This window comes from Formica exsecta, unplaced genomic scaffold (assembly GCF_003651465.1).
Source record: "Formica exsecta isolate Colony F162 unplaced genomic scaffold, ASM365146v1 scaffold82, whole genome shotgun sequence".
NCBI classification, from domain to species: Eukaryota; Metazoa; Arthropoda; class Insecta; order Hymenoptera; family Formicidae; genus Formica; species Formica exsecta.
The window spans coordinates 2,075,789-2,096,956 of NW_021853592.1; the positions used below are offsets into that span (position 1 = coordinate 2,075,789).

Here is a 21,168-nt window from a genome sequence, read left to right on the forward strand (position 1 = left end):
TAATACGATACATCTCAATTGTACGAAATTAAGTATAGCAAATGGTCAATTAGTAATTAAGGAAAAATCGATATCTGACCTGGCGCCAGATCGCACATTCCGTTCTACATATTTCGCTCATATTTCTCGACGCGACAATGTTTCACGTGACGGAAAATACGCGCGCTAGCTTTTCGAAGAGAGCGCGCGCACATACATATATTTTCACGCACATCCGGGTAATAGATTAATGATAAAAGTAAAAAATTCGCGGAACACACCGTGCAAAACGCGCATTTCCGCCGATTATGGAAAGCAATTGCGGAAAAAAAAAGAAAAAAAAAATGGAAAACTCTCCAAACCACCAACGGTGGAATCTAAATCGCGGGTGTGCGTCCGCGCCCCTCCCCCTCCCCCCCCTCTCTCTCTCCCCCGCGAGTCGCGAACCCTTCAAGGGCGTGAGTAACACACGGAGCCCGACCATGACGGTGCCGTCGCCATGCAAGGTTGTTATTTAAAGCGCGCAACCACCTCACTTTCGTGGTAAATATAGCAACGATATGGCAACGATACAGCAACGCAAACAACGACGGATTCGTGACATGAAGCCGACTTCCTGCGGCCCGTCAGTTTCCCCCGTGTTCTCATATCCCGACCAGACAGGCTTTTCCTCCTTCTCGGGACCATCACCGTCGAAATATTAATCCATTAAATTCCGATCGTTATTCTAAAAATCATATCTCTCATGATTTTGCGAGCAAATTTAAACATGATTATTTATCGTATATTAAAAATATCTAATCATATGAACCCGATTTTCTAAATTATTTTGAATCATAATTCGCCGTCGTCGCGAAATGCCAGCGATGCTCGAGACAACAGAAATATTTTAGCAGAGAGATATCTGAATTATTATCAGCAAATTTATAAGTCTCGTTGAATTAATCATTTGAAAAATATATAAATAGAAATAGATAAATTTATATGTCTGATAATTTAATGTCTCTCATTCTCGTATAGTTTGAAAAATAGTCATTTCGGCTGCTTAAAATATATCCAATTTCGTGTCGCAGACTGGTTATGATATTATAATCACTAACATTATATTTTTGTAATCACTAACATTATATTTTTATTGTTGTTCCTAACTGTTATTGTTTAAAACAACCAAGCGCTTTACATGAATCCTAAATTTGACAATATATCTTATGAGATAGATTAATATTTTTTATCAGTTAGAGCTTTTTTTATTTAGAGATAAAATCACATTGCATTTTCTCTATTTTACATCGTAATTATTTTCATAAACAGTGAGTCAGAGAAAAATGTCTTTTTATTTCAATACATCTTTTGCATTTTTTTTTATTTTAATACATTTTTCGTATTGAAGTAGAAAAATAATCAACTCAGTCGTGAGATACGCTACTTTATAGTCGAAAATTATTGTCATAACAATTAATTACTCGCTTTCTCGAGGATGGTAAACCGGGTTTTTATGGTTGACACTGCCGTCATGTTTTTTAAACACGAGCAGGTTCCTTTATCTGCAGAATTACAAGCGACGTTGATTTATGGATGACGCGTTATGCAAGCCAGTGTTATCACGGAAAAGAGAGCGCTCGCTTTTGTGTCCGATGCGCGATGGACCACACAGCGATTGAGTTTATTTAAATCCGACTTTCTCGATTCTTCGAAAAGTAAATTAATAAAATAATAAGTTTCATATCTAATGACGTGAAGAGAAAGAGCACGTGTAATCTTAAAAAATGATATTAAACCGCAAGATAGCTATTATAACTAAATCAAATCAAAAAATTAAAAAAAAAGAAATAATTTAAGGGAGAGAGAGACAGAAAAATGAAGTTTCATAATTTCATATTTCTAATCATTCTAAAAATTATAAAATATGTCAATTTTATAAATGTATTCACTATAAAGATTATAGAAATAGAAATAATTATCATAAATATGTGAGTTTAAGAGACAAGTTCTCTTATTTATTTTTAGAAATTCCGATAAAATATCATATTTCTATATATCAGGGAGAGAATTTAATGAACTTTGACTAAAACAATGCGTGTTAACTAAAAAGTAAAGAATCTCTAAACTGTGATTGAGACTACGGGAGCGAATTCGATTCTGTCTTTTTTAAGAACGATTACGCGGAGAATATTTGGTAGACCTTATTAGAGCCGTGCTAAAATTGCGCATGAGCTAGCAGAGACACACACATACATCTATACAAATCGAGAGGTACATATTTCGGAAGCTATATACCGCGAAACTTCTCGCAGAGAAAATCAGATGATCGATTCTCTTTGGAAACTTTGGTCCATATTTCAAAAAAGTCACTCTTCAAATAGGCGAACACAGGTGTGGTTTTACCTCTCGGCTGATAAAGAGGGGAGAGTAAGTACCGAAACGAGAACGACGAGCACAATTAATGCTTTAATTACAAGATAAGATGCGCATCGTTATAACAAGATTACACATAGACACTCGCACACGTCCAAACACATGTTTACCTTTCTAATCGAAAGTTTACGATTCCATGAATTTTTCCACACATTGCTCGATTATTAACGTTAAAATGTATATCGTGCGACCGCTATTTCTATATTATAAAATCTTGTGTGTGTTTGTGTGTGTGTGTGTGGTGATTTACTGTCGCTATATATTATAATGTATTTTCAGATACAAATTATTTCTTTCGTAAATTTTTTCTTTTGGAAGACCTTTTTTGCGATTATAATTATACACTTTATAAAGTCGCGAATAAAATTAACCAGAAAGCAAAATATTTTTAGCTATTTATATCCCTGAAGCTCTAATCGCATGGAAAAACTAATAATATCGAAAGATATACCTCCAATACCTAGTAACAATTTCATTCTGATAGATTCCAAGCATTCTAATGTTAATGAAGAAGAACAGGAACACGCGACGAGGATCTGCATCCTGTTTCAATTGCATCGTGCAATCGATCCGTCCCACGTACGAAGGAATTACATTCCATTATATCGTTAGGACTCGGCATACCCGAGGAAAGACATCATCAGACAATATCTAACAATACACGCGAATAGTCAGTCGATCGGGGAAACGAACGCAATCTGCGATGTAATTATGAGCACATCAACCCTCTACGTGATTTTTTTTCTTGCAGAGCTATAATTTACGAAAAGACATCTGGTGGCATGGACAAAATATTATACTGTTCATGTATATATTAAAATAATTATATCAGTAATTCCGAAAAATAAATTTAATTTTAATATGTTAATTAATTAATTTTTATTACGTTCATCACATCTCCGATAGATCTTTCTCTCACAGTTTTTATAAACGGTTTATAAAAAAAAAAATTTATAAACCACTTATAAAAAAATATTTAACAAAGCACAAAAATATATACAATACAATAAAAATATATAATATTATGAAATAAAAAGTAAAGAAATCAATGTGTGTGTCATTTTACACAAACTAGTATTGTTTTAACACAATTATTTCTCGATGAAAATCGTCTCGTTAATTTTTCTCTATACTTCTTTTTGAGATGGAGCGAGTATTAATTTGTTCTCTAGGTTCAGTACGGGGTAACACCAGTGGCATTCGCATAACTCGAACGGGCGAGGAATTTCCTCGAGTGCGAGACTTCCTGCGCGTGTTCCTATTCCGACTCAATCTCGATTACATTCGAAGGCGGCAGGGAGGAAGGGAGTCAAGCGGAACGGAGGAACCATCGATATACGCGGTGGCTGTACCCGTGTACCTGCATACATTACACGAAGTTTCGCGTGTACACAAACGCGCAATTCACATATGCGCGGAGACAGAGTTCCACAGGTTAGCCTCGGCCCACATTGGCATAACACTTTCACTGACGTAACACTTCACTCTAAACTGTTGCGTTGCCGCCGTACACACACGTATTTCTTCCTCTCTTCCTCCCTCCCTCCCTCTCTTCCACGACCGCCCCCGGCAAGCGTGATACCGCGATATACACGCGTGCGTATATCTCGTCATCAACGAATTTGCGAACGAGACCTCTCTTTTTTTTTTTTTTTTATCTTTTTCTCTCTATCTTCTCCCGAAGGCGCACTTTTCTGCGAAACTCTCTTCGTAGATTTTATAAAATTTCATAACTTTTTATACAGAATGCGTTCCCAGAGGTGAGGAGAGACATCTGTGCGAGACGCATCTCCCGCGGGGGATGCCGTGGATGAAAACTCGTTTCGCGTTGCTACAAAATGTCAAGAAATGCGCTCGTCTCACTTAATTCGCGAAGCTCGTAAATTTTTAACTTTAATCAGTTTTGTAATTAAACATTTCCATATTAACTGTCGTCGGGTACAAAATCGATTTCAAGCACGCCAATATTATCTTGTTAATGATGCAGCGAACAGGCATTTCGAGATTAGCACAGAATGATGTCATTACATCGATTGCAATATAACTGATTCTCTTAACTTTTTGCGTCTTTCCTAGCCACCAATACAGAAAAGAGATCCAATATTATCTCTATCTTATAGAAAATAGAAATTACATACGTTTATTTCGAATTCAATAATTGGTTTTGTATATAAAATAATTAGATACCGGCAACAATTCGCGCTCCGAAATAATACCAAGGGAATACGTAATGCCTTCCTACACGTGACACTTGATATAAGAGACGCATCTGTCGATGGGAAATCCTAATCATTAGCATATCGCGGACCCGAGCGAATCGGAAAGAAAAAACTACGAATGATCGGCGCGATAAAAAGCCGCCAGGATTTTCCAAGCTACTACCGGGTCAACCGAATCGTCGCGAAGATCGATGATGCCGTTGTCGTCATTCGCGCGGATTAGTATTGACGATACTTATTGTCTTTATCGTCGCGCAACACTCGCGTCGTTCGTTAAATCGAGAGAGAAGAGGAAAGATAATTCGCGGCGGTCATACACACCTGACCTACATTCCGCGACGGAGTCAATAATCGGTGAGGCCATTATACGGGGTATACCAAAAGTCGCGTAACACTAATGTCCGAAATGAATACTAGGAAATAAGAGTATGCATAGCTTCGTTTCCATGTCCGAGGCGTTGATAATTTTTCGGTTATACTTGTGAATTAAGCGATGAAAAATCAAAGAACTCTTGCAAACTGAGAATTACGAAACTGTGAATAAATAATAGAAACTAATTATATCCATTTTTTTTTTTTTTTACTTTCAAGCGTGGATTTCCTTTTGAGACCGAGAGTTAATTATATACTTAGAGAATACTTAGAGAATTAATTGTATAAAAGGATAAAGAATAAATTAAAGTAGCTGTGGCTTTTGCAAAATTCCAAGATTAGTAATCTTTGATTGCAAGAAAACTCGTGATTTCTGTTACAAGCAATTTTTCATCTCACTTATGAATATTAACGGAGATAAATGTAATGGACGAATAATCGCGTGAAATAATCCCTGTACAGAAGGAATAATTGCACAGAGTTTCACGACTTTGAGAAGCGCGCTTATGAAAGCACCTGTAGTTGCTTCTGATCGCGATCTACGCATGAATCGATCGCTCGCACTAACCGTAACCCAATTTCGAGACACGACACGCGTATGCAACTTGTGCGCGGTGACTCGTGTATAAGGAAATTCCCGATCTCGCGCCGCGTGACTTCTTGCGAAACTGTTTACCTGACGGCGTGCAGGAAAACCTCCGAGAATAAAAGAGGCTCTTAAAGCACTATCCACACGGTAGATTTTACGCTCTATTTAGTCTTTTAATTCGAATAAGAAATTTCACAATACGTGTTTAATATCGATTTCAATCGTTAGGATAATCTCGACACAAGTATCGATTAAATCCAAAGATTTTAGGTTTTTCTTCCCGCCGCGGACTCATCCACGAACAGGTGCGTGTGTCTTTTGAAGTAAGTATACGCGTCTGGGAAGAGAACCGAGAAATTAGTCCTTGGGCATAACAAATTTCCTTCTTCCCTCGTCCCCGCTTTCCGCTTCCTGCCCTCTGCACGGTCTCTCCCTTGTGAAAAGCGAGCGCGTAACGACAAGGAGCGCGTCGGTGAGACCGCGCGCGTCGCGGAAATGCATTTTTACTGAGAAAACACCGGACAGAAGTCGGGACGACGACTACCACTACTACTACTACTACTACTACGAAGCGCGACGTTCGTGGGAATTAAGGTTATCGTCTCGTCCTTCGTGACTTAATTATTACCGAGGCGCACCGGCACGCATTGTCGACTGCACTGCGAGACTTATTTTTTAAACGAGAAAGAGGGAAGGAAGAAGTCAGGTATGTGTATCGACACAATGGACGGGCCTTGGAGACTTCCGCGAGAGCCGCAATTCACCTCAACTTTGTTGTGCGATCTGATAAACGCAACGAGTTTTTCGCGTAGCGCGCGTATCTTTTGCACGCGACCAGATCCACCCGACCGAGAAGAGAGATATCTCTCTTCGATTGTGCGATTAGACAGATGAGACCCGTCTCAATGAGGTGGAATATTAGATAATCATATGCGGATAAGAATTTTTGCGATGAGAAAAATATCTCGAGATGCGAGTAAAGATCTTTCGCAAGGCATTTCATTTGCGCTCGAATTTAATTGGCAAATTGAATCTACATCGCGTCGGCGTTGATCAAAATTTTCCGTAGATCGACATATAATTTTCCTATATAAAAATGAAAAGATACACTCTAATTATCGCACGCTGTTATTACTGCAACGCGATTCGGCACTTATTTCCTCGCTACACGAGGAGATAAGATTCGCGGAATTTTTTATTTACGTATTAAATAGAAGAGTCGCGACGAGACAACGGCGGGATGGAAATATTGTTCTTATCGCGCGGTTGACTAACACTTTTTCCGATTATACGGCTATATACGTTTTTGCACCCGCGATAAAAAAAAAAAAAAAAATCCCGGAACGCGTCTCACGAATCCAATTGCGATTTCGCACACGCGTCTCGCATATTTGAACAATAAATAAAACAGATAGACGTATCTTGACGAAAATATTGTTCTTATCGGTAATGATTAATACGCATTTTTTTCCAACCAACTTCCGACGTTTCTCAAACGAGCTCGATTCTTGAACGCCCGTTTAATGTCGATTACGAGAATTTTTCTGAAACGCGCCGAAAGGGGTGGCCTTTGACAGCCGCCGAAAAAGGGGACGGCCGAGGAAGTCCACAGTGTAAACATAACCCCGGGCTTTCTAAAAAAGGCGAACGCAAACGACTCCCTGAAAAAGCAATACTGTTGCACGTGTTCCCGTTAACTCCGCGCCTCAACTGCAGCCGGGATCGTGCCCCCTCCTTCCCCAAGATTTTCTTGTCAACCCCTTCCGAATGAACCAAGGGACCTCCCCGCACTTGTCCCCGCTCGTCAATATCAATGCGAGACGAGATGTGGAAAGATTTAAACACCGGTGATGTTTTCGTACGTGTCAAAAGACTGATTTTCACCCCTCAGGGTCATTAATTTCGAAAAGTTTCTCGAAACTGAAACGATTTTTAATTCTCTCGAGGGAGAGTCGAATAAATATAGTTTAATTGTCACGCTTAGAACACTCTTACATGCTTTAATTAATTTAAATTTTTTATTATACGGCATCGCGCGTTTGTGTATGCGTTAAGCTGTATGGCTTAAACCAACGTGGACAATCAATCAATACGTCAACGTTATACAGGTTACGAATCTTTCACGCGCTAATAATTGGAATGCTGTTTGATCATCTCAAATGGGCCTTAATTTGAGCCTCGATATTCCGACAGTAGCATCCGTTGGCTCTCCAATTTTACGTAATCGCCGTTTGATCAACGCGACGATTAACGGAATTGCACATGTTAGCCGGCATCAAATAGAAACGTTATCTGTCGCAATCGCGATATCGGCAGAGTTGCGTGTTGCAGCGCGAAAAGTCATTTCTCGAAAAATAACTGCCGCGCACAATTCAGTTTCCCTAGTAACAGAGCGATGTGTTTGCGCAGACAGCGACCGATTTTCAACAGGTGGTTCTTCGGGTTCGTTCCTGCCCGATAAAAGTGGTTTTCTAACTTGTTAAGTTATAGAGATTCTATCGATCAATCTCTATCAGTTTATCTTTTCCTGCTACTGTTTTTTTTACGATAAATTAAAATAGCGACGCTATTTTAGTCCAAGTTAATATGATGTCATTTTGTGTAAATAGAAAAGAAACACGACGGTTACAAAATATAACGATGACTTTCCCCACTCATCTTTCTTATCTTGATGCGATTAAGCAAAATGAAAGAGAAAATACTAAGTTTTATAATTGAATGCCTTATCGACATCTGACTCTGTGTTAAGATATAAAATACATATTCGTATTAATTAAAATTCTCTAAGCGATATCAATTCGAATTCAACGAGAAGATGGACAGAGAGGGAGGAACAGATAAAGTTCGCCTTTTGTGGCGCAGAACGCTGTTTACATCCGCGTGCGAATTCGCCTTAAGGAAGGGTATATACAGGTAATGCCGACACACGCGCACACTTGGCAAGGAGGGCCCTGACCTGATTGCAGAAAATGTCAACACTCTCGTTATACGCGGCTGTGCACTATCACCGACCGCGCAACACACACGCACGCACGCACGCATGTACGCATGGCACACGCGCGCGAATGCGTACGCGCCGCGCCGGCTCTCTTAAAGTGGCCATCTTGAATTCACTTTCAAACGATACGGACACAAAAGGGAGAGAGGAAGGAGGAGGAAAAAAGAAGGAGAGAAGGATCCACACACAAGTGCGCCTTGTGGCAATACGAGGAAGCCGATTACCCAACCGGACCGGGATCCCTCGAAGCCGACTCTTTACACGCGATTCCGTGTAACGCAGTTGCGTGTCGCGTCAATCTAAAGAAGCGCATATATTTTTTAGGAAGAAAAAATTACAAGCTTAAGTAATTGAAAAATTTTACTCCTCCACCCCTCCCCCGCCCCTCATTTTCTCTTTCTCTCTAGTGCGTGTATGTGTGATGCGCAATTAAAAATATCTAAAAAAAAGTGAGATTCTCTTTCTAATCGTTCGGTATAAATATTACCGGCACATCGCGATGATACTTGATATGTTCTTCAAAAGTACCTAAAGTCTTCGGATATTTAAAAAAAAAAAAAATATTAATAGTTTCCAAAGAATATCGATATGTGTTTGATAATTAAGTAAAGAAAATTTTGTATTTAATTGAAAATTTTTCCTCCCGTCTCCCACCTCTCTCTTTCTCTCTAGCGTGTGTGTGTAATGCACAGCTAAAGACATCTAAAAGTTTATGAGATTCTCTTTTTATTGGTTCGATATAAATATTATCAGCACATCGCGATGATACTTAACATATTCTTCAAAAGTACTTAAAGTCGGATATCTTTTCAAAGAAGATATTAATAGCTTTGAAAGAGTATCGATATATATCTAATAATCAAGTAAAGAAAATTTTGTATTTACAAAGTATGCAAGTAATCCAGAATGATAAATATTGATGTCAAAATATCTTTACTCAAGTTTCACACGTATCGATATCTTTTATTTAACATTGTCATCAAAGATATATTCTCTGATATCGGAGATAAATCAATGCCACGAGTCAATATCAGAATAAGTCATAATATATAGTAAGAATTCCCTCCCAGGCTGAGACAACCCCCTTTGGTAAAAGTTCGCAAGAAAGTTGCAATACCGAATGCGCTGGCGAATTCCAGCAAAAGTGTGGCAAGTGCAACGTCGCGTGGGATTTGCCGGAGCACGCAACCGGCATCTCTGCAAAATGAGCGGCCCGACAGCGAAACCCAGAAAAGCGTAAAAGGTCGTGCAGAAAGTGGAATCGCTTGAAAACGAGTTATCAGCTCGATCAGGAGGGCGTTTAAAGAGTAAGTGCATGCCGCGAAGCGGGGCGTGCAATTAGCATAGAATTACTTGGATCCACTAGTAGTCTCTCGGATTCGCAATTAATCTTCACCCCGTCCGTTCCCACGCGATTACTTAACTTGTGATATCGAGGGAGTTTATCAAATAATTTCTGTTCAACCCGATAATATCAGCATAATAACAAGATAATAATAAAACACTTCAAAGTAATAATAATAATGAAGAAAAATGTATTATGATTACTTTGAGCACGTCAGGTACTAAAAAATATTTTAAATTATCCTCGTTATATATATATACTGATCTATTAAATATTCTGCATATTTCAAAAGATCGTAAAAGGATCGAGATGAGAAATAATTAAGAGACAATCTAACGATATTATCAAAAATGGATTTATTATTTATTAAAACGCGGCGGTCTGGTGTTACGGATGCATTATTCACGCTACAGCCACATTAAATGAAACATTCTCCAGAATCCATATATCACCGGCAATACATGTGTGAGATATTGGTATTGATTAAACACGCGTTAATTAAAGATCGTGTGAAAGATTTTCTGACATGAACGAATAGGATTGATCGTTCACGTGGCGGGCAAATTCGATGTGATATCGTCGCGTTCGCTGCACTTGTTTCGCTTAAGCGAGGAAGCGGAGAAAGTCGGTGCACGGAGATCTCGAATCTATTTCCGTGGGGCCCCAACCGAGCGCAGCAACAGACGGAACGAGACGCGAGGGGGCGGGCTGGGGGAGCGTCGGACGGTCGGCGAGAATTTATGTGTTTGGGGAGGGTCAAGGGAACGAGGGTAGCGACAAGTGCAGCAAACGGGCGGAGGACAGCTGGATGCAACGGGTGGAGAGGAAACCGAAACGGAGGGAGGTGAAGGGAGGGATGACGAGAGGGATAGATGCACTTGCGCGTCACGCGCGCGTTATCGAGACGAATTCCATTCCCCGGATCGTTTCCGACGCGAGGACGCGACGAGGACCGTTTTGGAACCGAGAATCCGCGGTATCCCGAATTCGAGAAGGCCATGGAGGGCCCAGAATCCGATGGATTCTCCCCTCTAACGGCGGGTGTAGAATCTGCAGGCGATAGAATCCCGGGGATTCGGAACTTATACCACGTGGCGTTCGCAAACACTATAGAGGATCTGTGCGGAAGATCCTCCTTCTACCAGAATCTACCAGAGATTCGAAAACATGTTTATATACAAGAGAACGAAAATATTGTAAGAGAAAATTTAAAAAAATTTTTAAGTACACACACGCGCACAATTTGAAATTAAATCCGGAATATTTTCAAAGAGAGATCAAATATTTTTAAAGTTTCAAGTCTAAAATATATGGAACGTATGATGTATTAGTTCTTTATATAAAATTCCTAAAATTCCATTGTTCACAGAATCAAGGCACGAATTAATCTCGTTACCGCGATAATTCGGCAGGCTTAGAACCTCGTCGTTCCGCACCCCGATCGCGATCTAACAAATCGCGAAAGTTGTCTATAAAGAAATGTGCATGCTGCACCGCGGTCGCTCCAGTAACGGAACGACTCGAAAGTGAATTATATAGTTACTCGCGTTCCGACGTTTAATGCGAGAGATTACTTTCTTTCGTCCTACTTTTGTTTTCGCGAATGAGCTCGCATTCGTCAGTCTCTCCGTCATATCTCGGAAGGGACGTCGTTCTCGAAGGGAAGAAAGAGCGAATCGGCACCGAAATGTCAATAAATCGCGACGCGTTTTCGCATGCAAATCCGCATCCGTTGATGCACCGCTCGATCGAGCACGTAATGAGCGCGTCCCGCGTGAAAATCCGCTTTTTGCGCGCGTTACGCACCGGGTACCCGGTGAAAGTGATGCTAGTCGTCGGAAAGACACACGCCAGAAAATTAGCGTGTACACATTATGCGCTCGCTTTCCTCGCTCAACGAGTTCACTAGGTATCTCGATCGAAATCTGCCGGATAACACGGGACATCCTTAATAAATTAAATCCAATTAATCTCTCTCTCTACGTGCTTTCGCGCGTCTCGATCAGAAATAGATTTTCAAGTAAAGTTTAAAATCAGCATGTTTTTGCGTGAAACGTAAATCGTCGATACTTTAATGGCAGAAATTTAGTCGCATCATATCTCGTATACGATTTTGTGATGAGCGCCTTCTCGTATTTACAAGTAATATATATCAGTCTTTTTCGATCTTCATGTGGATTAGTAACATTGATACTTTTCTAGTTAAAAATTCTTTTTTTTATAATAATTTTTCATACAATTCAGAGAATAATCTGATAAAAACTTCTACTTTCTCAAACTCTGGTTGTTACATCATAGGTATAACTTTATTTCGATAACATAAAACGTTGTGCATTTATTAAAGGCTGAAGAAGATTGTTCTACGAGACATAAATAATAATAAAGCATGATTCTATTTTCACGAAAAACATTATTTCAGTGGGGAAAACAATGTAATGTCGCAGACTTTTTCGAGCTTTTTATTGCAATTTAATATTTAATGCAACATTAGGGTGTGCATAAGCATATTTCGAGCTGTATTTGTAATAGTTTTGTTAGAAAGTTTCGTTTCTCACTTTCCAACCGCTTTCTAAAAATGTGAAAAGAACAACGATGAGCACCCACTTCAATTCGTGTTCTAACGGCTCGTAATTACTCGTCGCGGCCTGCGGTCAGGACGAAATTGCAACGCGATACTCTGGATGCCTCGTCAAAAAGCCCGCGTCGAAATCGGCTTGGAAAAGATCCGAACGGCCAATCGACACGAATCGTCGCAAGTGCAAAACGATAAAAATGTCTGAACAAGAAAAAGACTATATATTTCGATATTGAGCATCTCGTTTTCAATACTTACATAGACGCAGTGGGTGTTATTATTTATTATCATTTTTATTTACGTTTCTCCAAGCTCTAAAAATTTTTAGAATCTAAATTTTAAAAATCTAGAATTAATAAAATCTACGATCCATCTGTTTATTATTTTTTCTTTATCTCTCGAATTCATGTAATATTGTTTTATATTCCATTGATGGAGAGATGTTCACAAAAATTGTCTTTTAGAAGATAAATTTTATTCAAATTTTATTCAAAATTTTGAATATGTTAAAAAACACAACCCCATCAATTTTATATTAATTATATTTTTAACTACTACATATTCCGCAAATTGCGTGTTCAAAATACTGTAAATGCGTTTAGATATTGTAAAAGAAATAATGTCTAAACGAGTTTAAACCACATATTCGTCAAAGTATTCAATAGTTAAAGGATTCAATTACATTTAAAAGCCACGCATTGCAACAATGTTGCTGTAAACATCTCGTTACCTCGATTGAAGTTCGACATCCGGGAATCGGAGTCCATCGACGAGAGGTTAGAGTATGCTTGAAGAGTATTCGTATGATGCGATCCATAAATCCACAAGTGGGAGCAAAGTTCGATATCGAGGTACCATTTTCGCGGATACATGATGGACATCTTTTCGTTGGCGGACTCAAAATCGCGAAACGAGGACGAAACCGCGTTCGCGCGACGTTATGACACGACACTGTAAATTATACGAATTGGGCCACCGCACGCACACACATACGTGCGTTCGTTTTTTTTTTTTTTTCTCGAGTCACTGTACGCGGGAACACACAAGCGATTATTATCGCTAACGCGGATGTAGACGCACGTTTCGCGGGACCTTGGCCGGTTTCCCCCTTGGCGGCGAGCGATTTGAATTTCCGGTAAAGTGCGTGGAGCGGCCTGAACATCCGATCGAAACACGCGGCAACTTCTCGAAGGTAAGGAGAATCGTATTCGTTATCGGTAAAGAAGAAATTCATAAATACATTTTTTACCTATCGCAAAAAAAAAACTACTGTCGGTAAAATAGAAATTGGTATTATCGATGTTTTCCTGTAATACCGATATATGTGAAGCAAGAGGGAAAAGCGAGATCTACGTACGACTTACCTATACTCGGCTCCGGTTTAATGTTCTCGGTCTTGATTTCCGCCCTCGAAGCGTAAGGGATGGAGGTCGGAGACGTTTGCGTCGACGGGGCCGCCAATTTTTCTATAAATATCAAGAACCGATTAGCATGTGAGTTATGTAAAAAAGAACACGAATACATAATAACGTATAATGTGATAATTTACCCGCTAATAAAGGATTTGCGGCGGCGATATTGTGCCTCTGTCTCCTATAGGAGGAAGGGGTCGTGGTGGAGGTGGGTTGGCTGGCCTCCGCCTCGAGTTCCCGCAGGAAATCCAGGGGATCGAAAAGTTCCTCCCCTGTGGACATACCCGCGCCCTCCTCCGCCGGCACATTCGGAGCCGCCGGCGTCCCTACCAGAGCACTCAACTCCATCGGCGAGAATTCTACCGATTGGCCCGTGTTGCTCTGCTGAAAGCACATAGGGAATTTAAGGATAATGAAAAGAAAAAAATATATCGTAATTAATATCTCGATATTCGTATAATATATTAATGTCAAATTATTCTAGAATCACCTGAAGGCACTGGGTCAGATCCATTTTTCCGTCATTGTCAGAGTACCAGAATAGCTCGTCGTCTATGAAAGGCATGTTTGATTCCTCCTTGGGTACGAGGGTGGAGGTTAATGTAGGCGTTTGCGATACGGGGACCGGCATCGGGACCCGGCGGCGGGGCCACTTTAGCCACCCCCGCGCCTTCTAACATCTAAAACCACCTCTCCGGGACTTCTCCTCTTTCGTCTGATGCTGCTCCCGGACGATTCTTCCTTTTTTTTTTTCACGAGTTATTGTTCACCTGAAAATAGAATACAATGCGTGTTAGATGCATCTCAAAGGAAGAAAAAAACATGTATAATTAACTTCTTTGAGTTTAAACAAACAAGAATAAATATTTTTTTGCGATATATTTCTTTACGATATTATATATCTAATTAAGGTTCCCAAGATAAGTGTGTTGTATGTGTCTACAACGATTTAGATACAGCTCTTATAAACACATCTCTCAATAAATAAAATTTTTCTTCTGTTTATCTCTCAATGACTTCCGGTACATCATGCATTCGCACTTTCATTTGGAATCTAATTTAAACTTGACTGAAAAAAATGTAACTTGATGATAGTGTTACTTTCTCCTACCGCCCGTGTATACCCGCATGAGGTTATACAAGATGTAATACTATACTATTTGGAAAAATAGAAAAGAAATATAAAGATCTCTCATATCTTGCAGATCCATAATCACGCTACGCATTGGGGTGTGATAACATTAAAAAAAAAATCGAATATCTTCATACATAAATTAGAGTAAGAATGCCTCAAAAGTTTGACAGAAGGCGCATTTATATGACGTTTAAATATTTAATCATTATAATAAATATTTTTTCTCTTTTAAATACGTAATCGGAAATTGAAAAATGAAAGATCTGAAATGAGATATTTACCGAGGACAAAAATCTCTTTTATTTACAACAGTTCCGGTCTGTTAGAAAGACTTGATCGATTCCTCGAGGGGGGCTGCTCATCGATGCGCGCAGAGGATGATGATTCGTAGCTAATTCGCATAATACTGGGGAGGGGTAAGAGGGGGCGCGGACAATTTCCATGAAAGTGAAAACACCGAGAGCGAGAACTTTCTTTCTGGCTTCTGTTTCACTTCCTGTGCGCGTAACCTCGCGCTCTCCCCGCCACCGTTGCATTTCTATGCACCTTCTACTCGACTGCATTTACGTAACTCGCAACCGCGAAAGAAAGTTTTCACCGAGCGCGGGGAGAGGTTAACATCCTCTACTCTCCCGGCTAATATTATCGCAACGCATTAATAAATCGAGAAACGGATGTTTTTTTTTTTTCTAATCGAGGAAGTGTCACGTGTACCCTCACGCGAGAGAGAAAGAGAGAGAGGGAGAGATTCGTGCGTGATTAAACTCTTCCCACCTTGTCGCGCTTGTGTCAACGTCCTTGTGTGAGCACCGTCCGCTCTCTTCTCCGATATCACATCGCGCCGAAAACAGCAACTAGATTTGTAAAACGTACGTAGCGTTTACCGATAACACGAGACGTCGTGGCAAAAAGTACGAAAAGTGCAAGTGAACCGGAATTAGAAGAAATTATATATAGAACCTCTCTAAAGATGAGAATATATATATATACGTTATAAAATTTGTATAACTCAGAATATAATTCAAGAAATGTAAAACGGAATATACATAAAAAATTAGCATCTGTGTAATCATGGAATCATCGAGTCGTGATTCGCGGAATAAAAAATGTGAAATTTTAATCATAAAAAGGCGGAAAAATAACCAGCATTTTCTCGAGATCCCAGTGAGAATATGACAGACTATCGGTTTGTTCAATTCGTATTTCTATTTCTATTTCTATTTCAGAGTAGCAAATCGACCGTGCCGGGATCCTCGAGGCAGAGATTTTTACCGCATCAAGGTAAGGAAACTCCGAGGGATCGCTCGGTTCTCAATTTACACGCGGCTTTCGCACGTCTCGCGAGAGATGGCGATCGCATGCAATTGTGAACAGCTGGAGGGCTTCATTCATAATAAGTTGGCGTAGTAATATCGAATTTCGATAGTGCCGTTGCGGTACTCGAACGGGCACGAATCCGCAAAACCCTCTCCTCTATTGACATTTCCTTGATCGCTTTAATCAATCTGCATGACGATTAATTTTTTAAAAAATCAATACACACAGTATTTTATTCATTGATGCAGAAAAATAAGTATAAATGATATTTCCGCTAAGAATCAATCTACTTCAAGTTTATCGAAAAATCTGTCGTCAAATTTAAAAACATGCGAATTCACGCTATTATATACGTAAACTTTATATGAAAAGTCGGATATATAACTGATTATCTTGCTGATCGAGAGACCTCGGGATGCGCGGTCCCCCGGCACGTCGAAAATGAAATCTATCGTTGGTCGTTTTCGCGCCAAGCAATGGCTCGCTCGTATATCATCAGCCGGGCTCTTATATTCCAGATACCGTGCGCGGTGCACACTTTATTTACGGCCTAACAAATACCACGAAGGTCGCGGCAACGGCGGCTGCATTAGTCGCGCGTGGAATTTGACCTCCGCGAAAGTGTGCGTCAACCGTTTTCTCGCGCTGCGAGACCGAGACCGTCGTCGGCGCGTACAGAGGCTTCCCATTGTTTCCTCTCTTCCACGGCTATCTTTTCTTCTCCCGCGATATCTACAATGTCGCGCGAGTACTCTCTCGCCGGAAAAAAATGACAGAGAGAAAGAGAGAGAGAGAGAGAGAGAGAGGAAGGGATCTTCACTTTTTCTCTCTATCTCTCTCTCTCTTAGCGAATATTGCGCGAAAACGTTGCGGATCTTCCGAAAGCGACCTTGCGAATTCTAAGCGATAAATTTGCTCTTTGAGGACTGAGATCTTACTTATTTTAAGAAGATCCACGCGCAAAACCCTCACGCGAGATACTTTGACACGAAGGATTTTTCGGTTTCGGTTAATATTCCCGATGAGGAAATTTTTACGAGATTTGAGGGATCTAGAATTTAATTCGCGTTCATTATTAACATATTTTCCTCGCACATTTTTAAATCTTGCTGAATATTTCAGTCGGTTGAAATCATCATTTTTTTTATATTTAATCGCAATGCATCGGGAGAGCAGGAAGTAACTATGAATTTTTAATGAAAAAAGTCAACTGTACACAGCCAGAAAATTCTGACCGCGTTTAGAAAATAACAGTAAGGAAATAGAAAAAGGAGAAACCACAATTTATATATTATTAGCTGACCTATGAGAGAGAGAGAGAGAGAGAGAGAGAGAGAGAGAGAGAGAGAGAACTTATAAGAGACTATACCATGTATTACATATATGAGCAAATATATTTTTTTCTTTGAAGCAATTTAATTCTTTATCTCTTTAAACGTTTAAAGTCTCTTTATGTATGTCCAGATCAATAGCATTGTAAAGAGAATTCGAAATAATATTATAAAACCCAGAATGTGAAAAGTATTCTCTCTGTGTACTCTCTCGCTAAATAAATAAAATATCGCTTAGAAAAGTGACAAACTATTTTTTACTTCTAATATACGTCAGGTCTTCTTGTGTGCATGTGTCAAATCATTAAAGATTAAAATCGTCTTGCTCAATCATTATTAAATATATCGTTACATTTTGGAGATTCACTTTTTCATACCTCGATCCTCAGATAGAAACTAACGTGATAATTAGTCTAACAGATCGAAAAATTCCATCTCCTTGGAGAAGTCGTACGATCATAATTACGGCCGATCTGCACGATTGATATTCGCGCTAACGCAACACGCTATACGTATCTCGCGGAACAAAACGCTTTTTTAGTCGTTGGAGTTCCGAAGAAGTCGGGGCCCGATTCCAGAGATGAAGGTGGAAACGTAATCGATGCTTGAGATTATTGCACGGAAATGAGCGGCGCGTACGTGGGGTGGAGCGGGGTCGATGCTGGACGGCAAGACGCAAAAGTAGCGTCTTCGCCCCGGACTCTTGCAACGCACACACCCGGGGGGGAAGTATATATCTATTGGCCGGCGGCCAATTACACGAGGCAGCCGATAAATCACGGATCCCTGACCCAGTGCAGTTTTATATTTACCGACGACGTGGTGTGTGCGGAGAGGAGCACGGTCACGCAGATTCTCTCTCTCTCTCTCTCTCTTTCTCTTCGTCTCTCTTTTATTATTCCGCACCTCTGTTCGAATCGTGTGCCTCGCTTCTCTCGTCGCTGCTCGTTTCCCTCCTTCTCTCGGTCGCGCAAAGAGAAGCAAAGGAAGCGAGTGACAGAGAGGGAGGGATGCCCCTGTCGAAGGGGTGGAGGAGAGGCACCGCTACGGTGGTCATGCGATTGTGCGAGCGAGCGAGATGGGAGGTAGGCTGTGTGTGTGTGTATGTAGAGAAAGAGAGAAGAGGTGGCAATAATGTATGTATGTGTGTGTACGTGTACGTAGTGCGGCACTTGTTGCGCGCCCGGACGTCGACCTCTTGCGCTCAACTCGAGGCTCCGCGTCGCGGCGCGTCTAGGGATGCTCATGATAATACCATCGATACTGTCTGAATATCGATGCCAAATTCTTTTGGCAATCGACGAACTTGTCTCCAAATCGTCTCAGATTCAGATCTTCAAAAGATGAGAAAATTGCATATTGAAAAGATCTTTCCGTAGCTCTATATTTTTGATATAACGTGGATTCTCTTTAAAACAGTTTGGAATTAGTTCTTCAAAATTATTCATAATCATTCTAACGTTTCAATCGAAAATATGACAAATTTTTAGAAATCTTTAGAGAGGAAATTTAAAATTTTTATAATTTAAAAGAGAGAGAGAGACACGCATGAAATTATATATCTGTTTTTTTTTTTTTACAATATACGTGCGAACCCTCTAATGTCTCTATTAAAATCGTACTTATATACGGACTACATACGATTATCTCATCAATAGCTTTATACAATCGTCAATTTCTCTTTTTATTAACAATTTCGTCGCGATTATTTCTTTCTTCGATCGGTATAAGGAATATTTTGCAGCTTGCGAAAAATTATAAAACGACATCGACGTACGCGATATACACATGTATCAAAAGGCAAAAAAAGATTCGATCACACTTGAGCATCGCTACGCGCCGCGCATCGAAGAGACTGGCTCTCTCTCGGCTTCTCCCTCTCTCTCATCTCTCCCGAGCGGGAAGAACTTGGCGCGCCGCGGCGCAACCTCAAAAAGGTCGTTCAGCTTCCGGCGCTCTCGTTACGGCCGTCTCTAAATCCGTTCACGAGCGAGCGAGAGCGTCGCGACGCGACGCGTGACCCGCGAGCGTATTTCGGAGGTCGACGCTTCGATGATCGCGGCAAGGAGTCCAGTCCGGACGCCGTCGAAAGTCGCGCGCAGCGTTATCGAAGCCGATCGCGAACGTGTCCGGAGAAAGACGGGGGGAGGGAGGGAGAAAGAGAGAGAGAGCGCGCACTTGTTGCGCCCGGACATCGACCTCGCTGCCGCGGTCGAGCCTCCCCGCGCCGGCTTCGGGGCCCTCGAACACGTTCCGCCGGAACCGCGATTTTTCCCAATCGCGGACACGCGCCGGCGAACGAGAACGCGGCGTGCGTGGCTGGAGGTGGAGGTGCCGCGATTCATCAGGGCTTTACGCTTTATCGCGTTAGATATCGCTATATTCTTGTTGGTTTATCCTAGGTCTTGGCTTGGACGTTCGCGTACATACTTCGGTGCGCGAGATATTCGGACGGCGATGTTTATGTCCGTAATTATGTCAAAAGTACGTGAAGAATTCGGAATTCGGCAGATAATATTAGTAGATATAATTCACACATATAATTCAAACAGTAAATATAATTAACTAAAATATATAATTAATTAAATAAAATAAACACAAGATGCTCGATTTCCAAAGTTCAAATATGGGGGGTGAAACTTAATAAAATTTATATAGAATCAAGAATCTCTATGAAATCTTTTCAATCTGCGGGACTCTAATCCTTGTGTTAAAATCAATATTTTAATTTATATCCTCTCGAGTATATAGATCCATATTCCAAAGAGGATTCTCCTCCCCTCTCCCTCTCCCGAATAGACTTCCTCTCCCATGTATCTCGATCGAGTTAAGCCTCTCGCGATCAAGTCTTCCCGACCTATCGTAACGTGACATACATATGACTGCGACAGGAAACGACAACGACGACGACGACGATGATGATGAGGAGAGGAAAAAGGGGCCGCTCCTCTAAGTAAGTATCTTAGTATCCGGAAGCGAATTTCGCTCTCTAGCGGCAGAGACTCCCGAGACCGCTGCACCAAGAGAACACGTACACATGCACGCTCGTATACTCTCGCTTATGGCACAAACACGATGCGAGGCAACGACGGCAGCCGTTCGCCTCGAGTAACGGAATACTCGTCGATGTGTTTTCTCTCTGCGATTCTCTTGCGCAACATTCGCGCGACAACACGCGGCGAGAGCACGCGTGTTTTTTCCTACACATATTCCATCCCCCTTTCCTCTCCTCCTCCTCTTTTTTCATCAGTTACGGCTCCTATTTGTACGCTGCTTCGAGATCAAAGGACAGCTCCTCGCTCGTCTCGGTTCATCAAACTTCACAGGAGGGGGGGGGGGGGGGGCCTTTTTTTCCTACATCCCCCTTTCCTCTCCTCCTCCTCTTTTTTCATCAGTTACGGCTCCTATTTGTACGCTGCTTCGAGATCAAAGGACAGCAAGGACAGCGTCTCGGTTCATCAAACTTCACAGGAGGGGGGGG

General features: G+C 40.9%; 2 protein-coding genes across 4 annotated transcripts in view; one reads left to right on the plus strand and one right to left on the minus strand.

Moving 5' to 3' along the window:
• The window catches only part of LOC115244525 (ecdysone-induced protein 74EF), a 150,485-nt gene extending 135,930 nt beyond the window's left edge, over window positions 1-14,555 (minus strand). For 2 of the 3 annotated variants that reach the window (XM_029822216.1, XM_029822214.1), the window contains exons 1-3: window positions 14,395-14,555; window positions 14,042-14,288; window positions 13,857-13,958 (exon numbers count right to left, since the gene is read on the minus strand). In XM_029822216.1, the coding sequence (XP_029678076.1) occupies window positions 13,857-13,958; window positions 14,042-14,288; window positions 14,395-14,535 (490 nt within the window). In that variant the 5' untranslated portion in view covers window positions 14,536-14,555. The remainder of the gene's footprint in view (window positions 1-13,856; window positions 13,959-14,041; window positions 14,289-14,394) is intronic. The other variant, XM_029822215.1, reaches the window with a different exon arrangement.
• A 634-nt stretch (window positions 14,556-15,189) lies between these two features.
• Window positions 15,190-21,168, plus strand: part of LOC115244522 — a 29,852-nt gene continuing 23,873 nt past the window's right edge. The window contains exons 1-2 of the mRNA XM_029822212.1: window positions 15,190-15,200; window positions 16,266-16,320. Of these exons, the coding sequence (XP_029678072.1) occupies window positions 15,190-15,200; window positions 16,266-16,320 (66 nt within the window). The remainder of the gene's footprint in view (window positions 15,201-16,265; window positions 16,321-21,168) is intronic.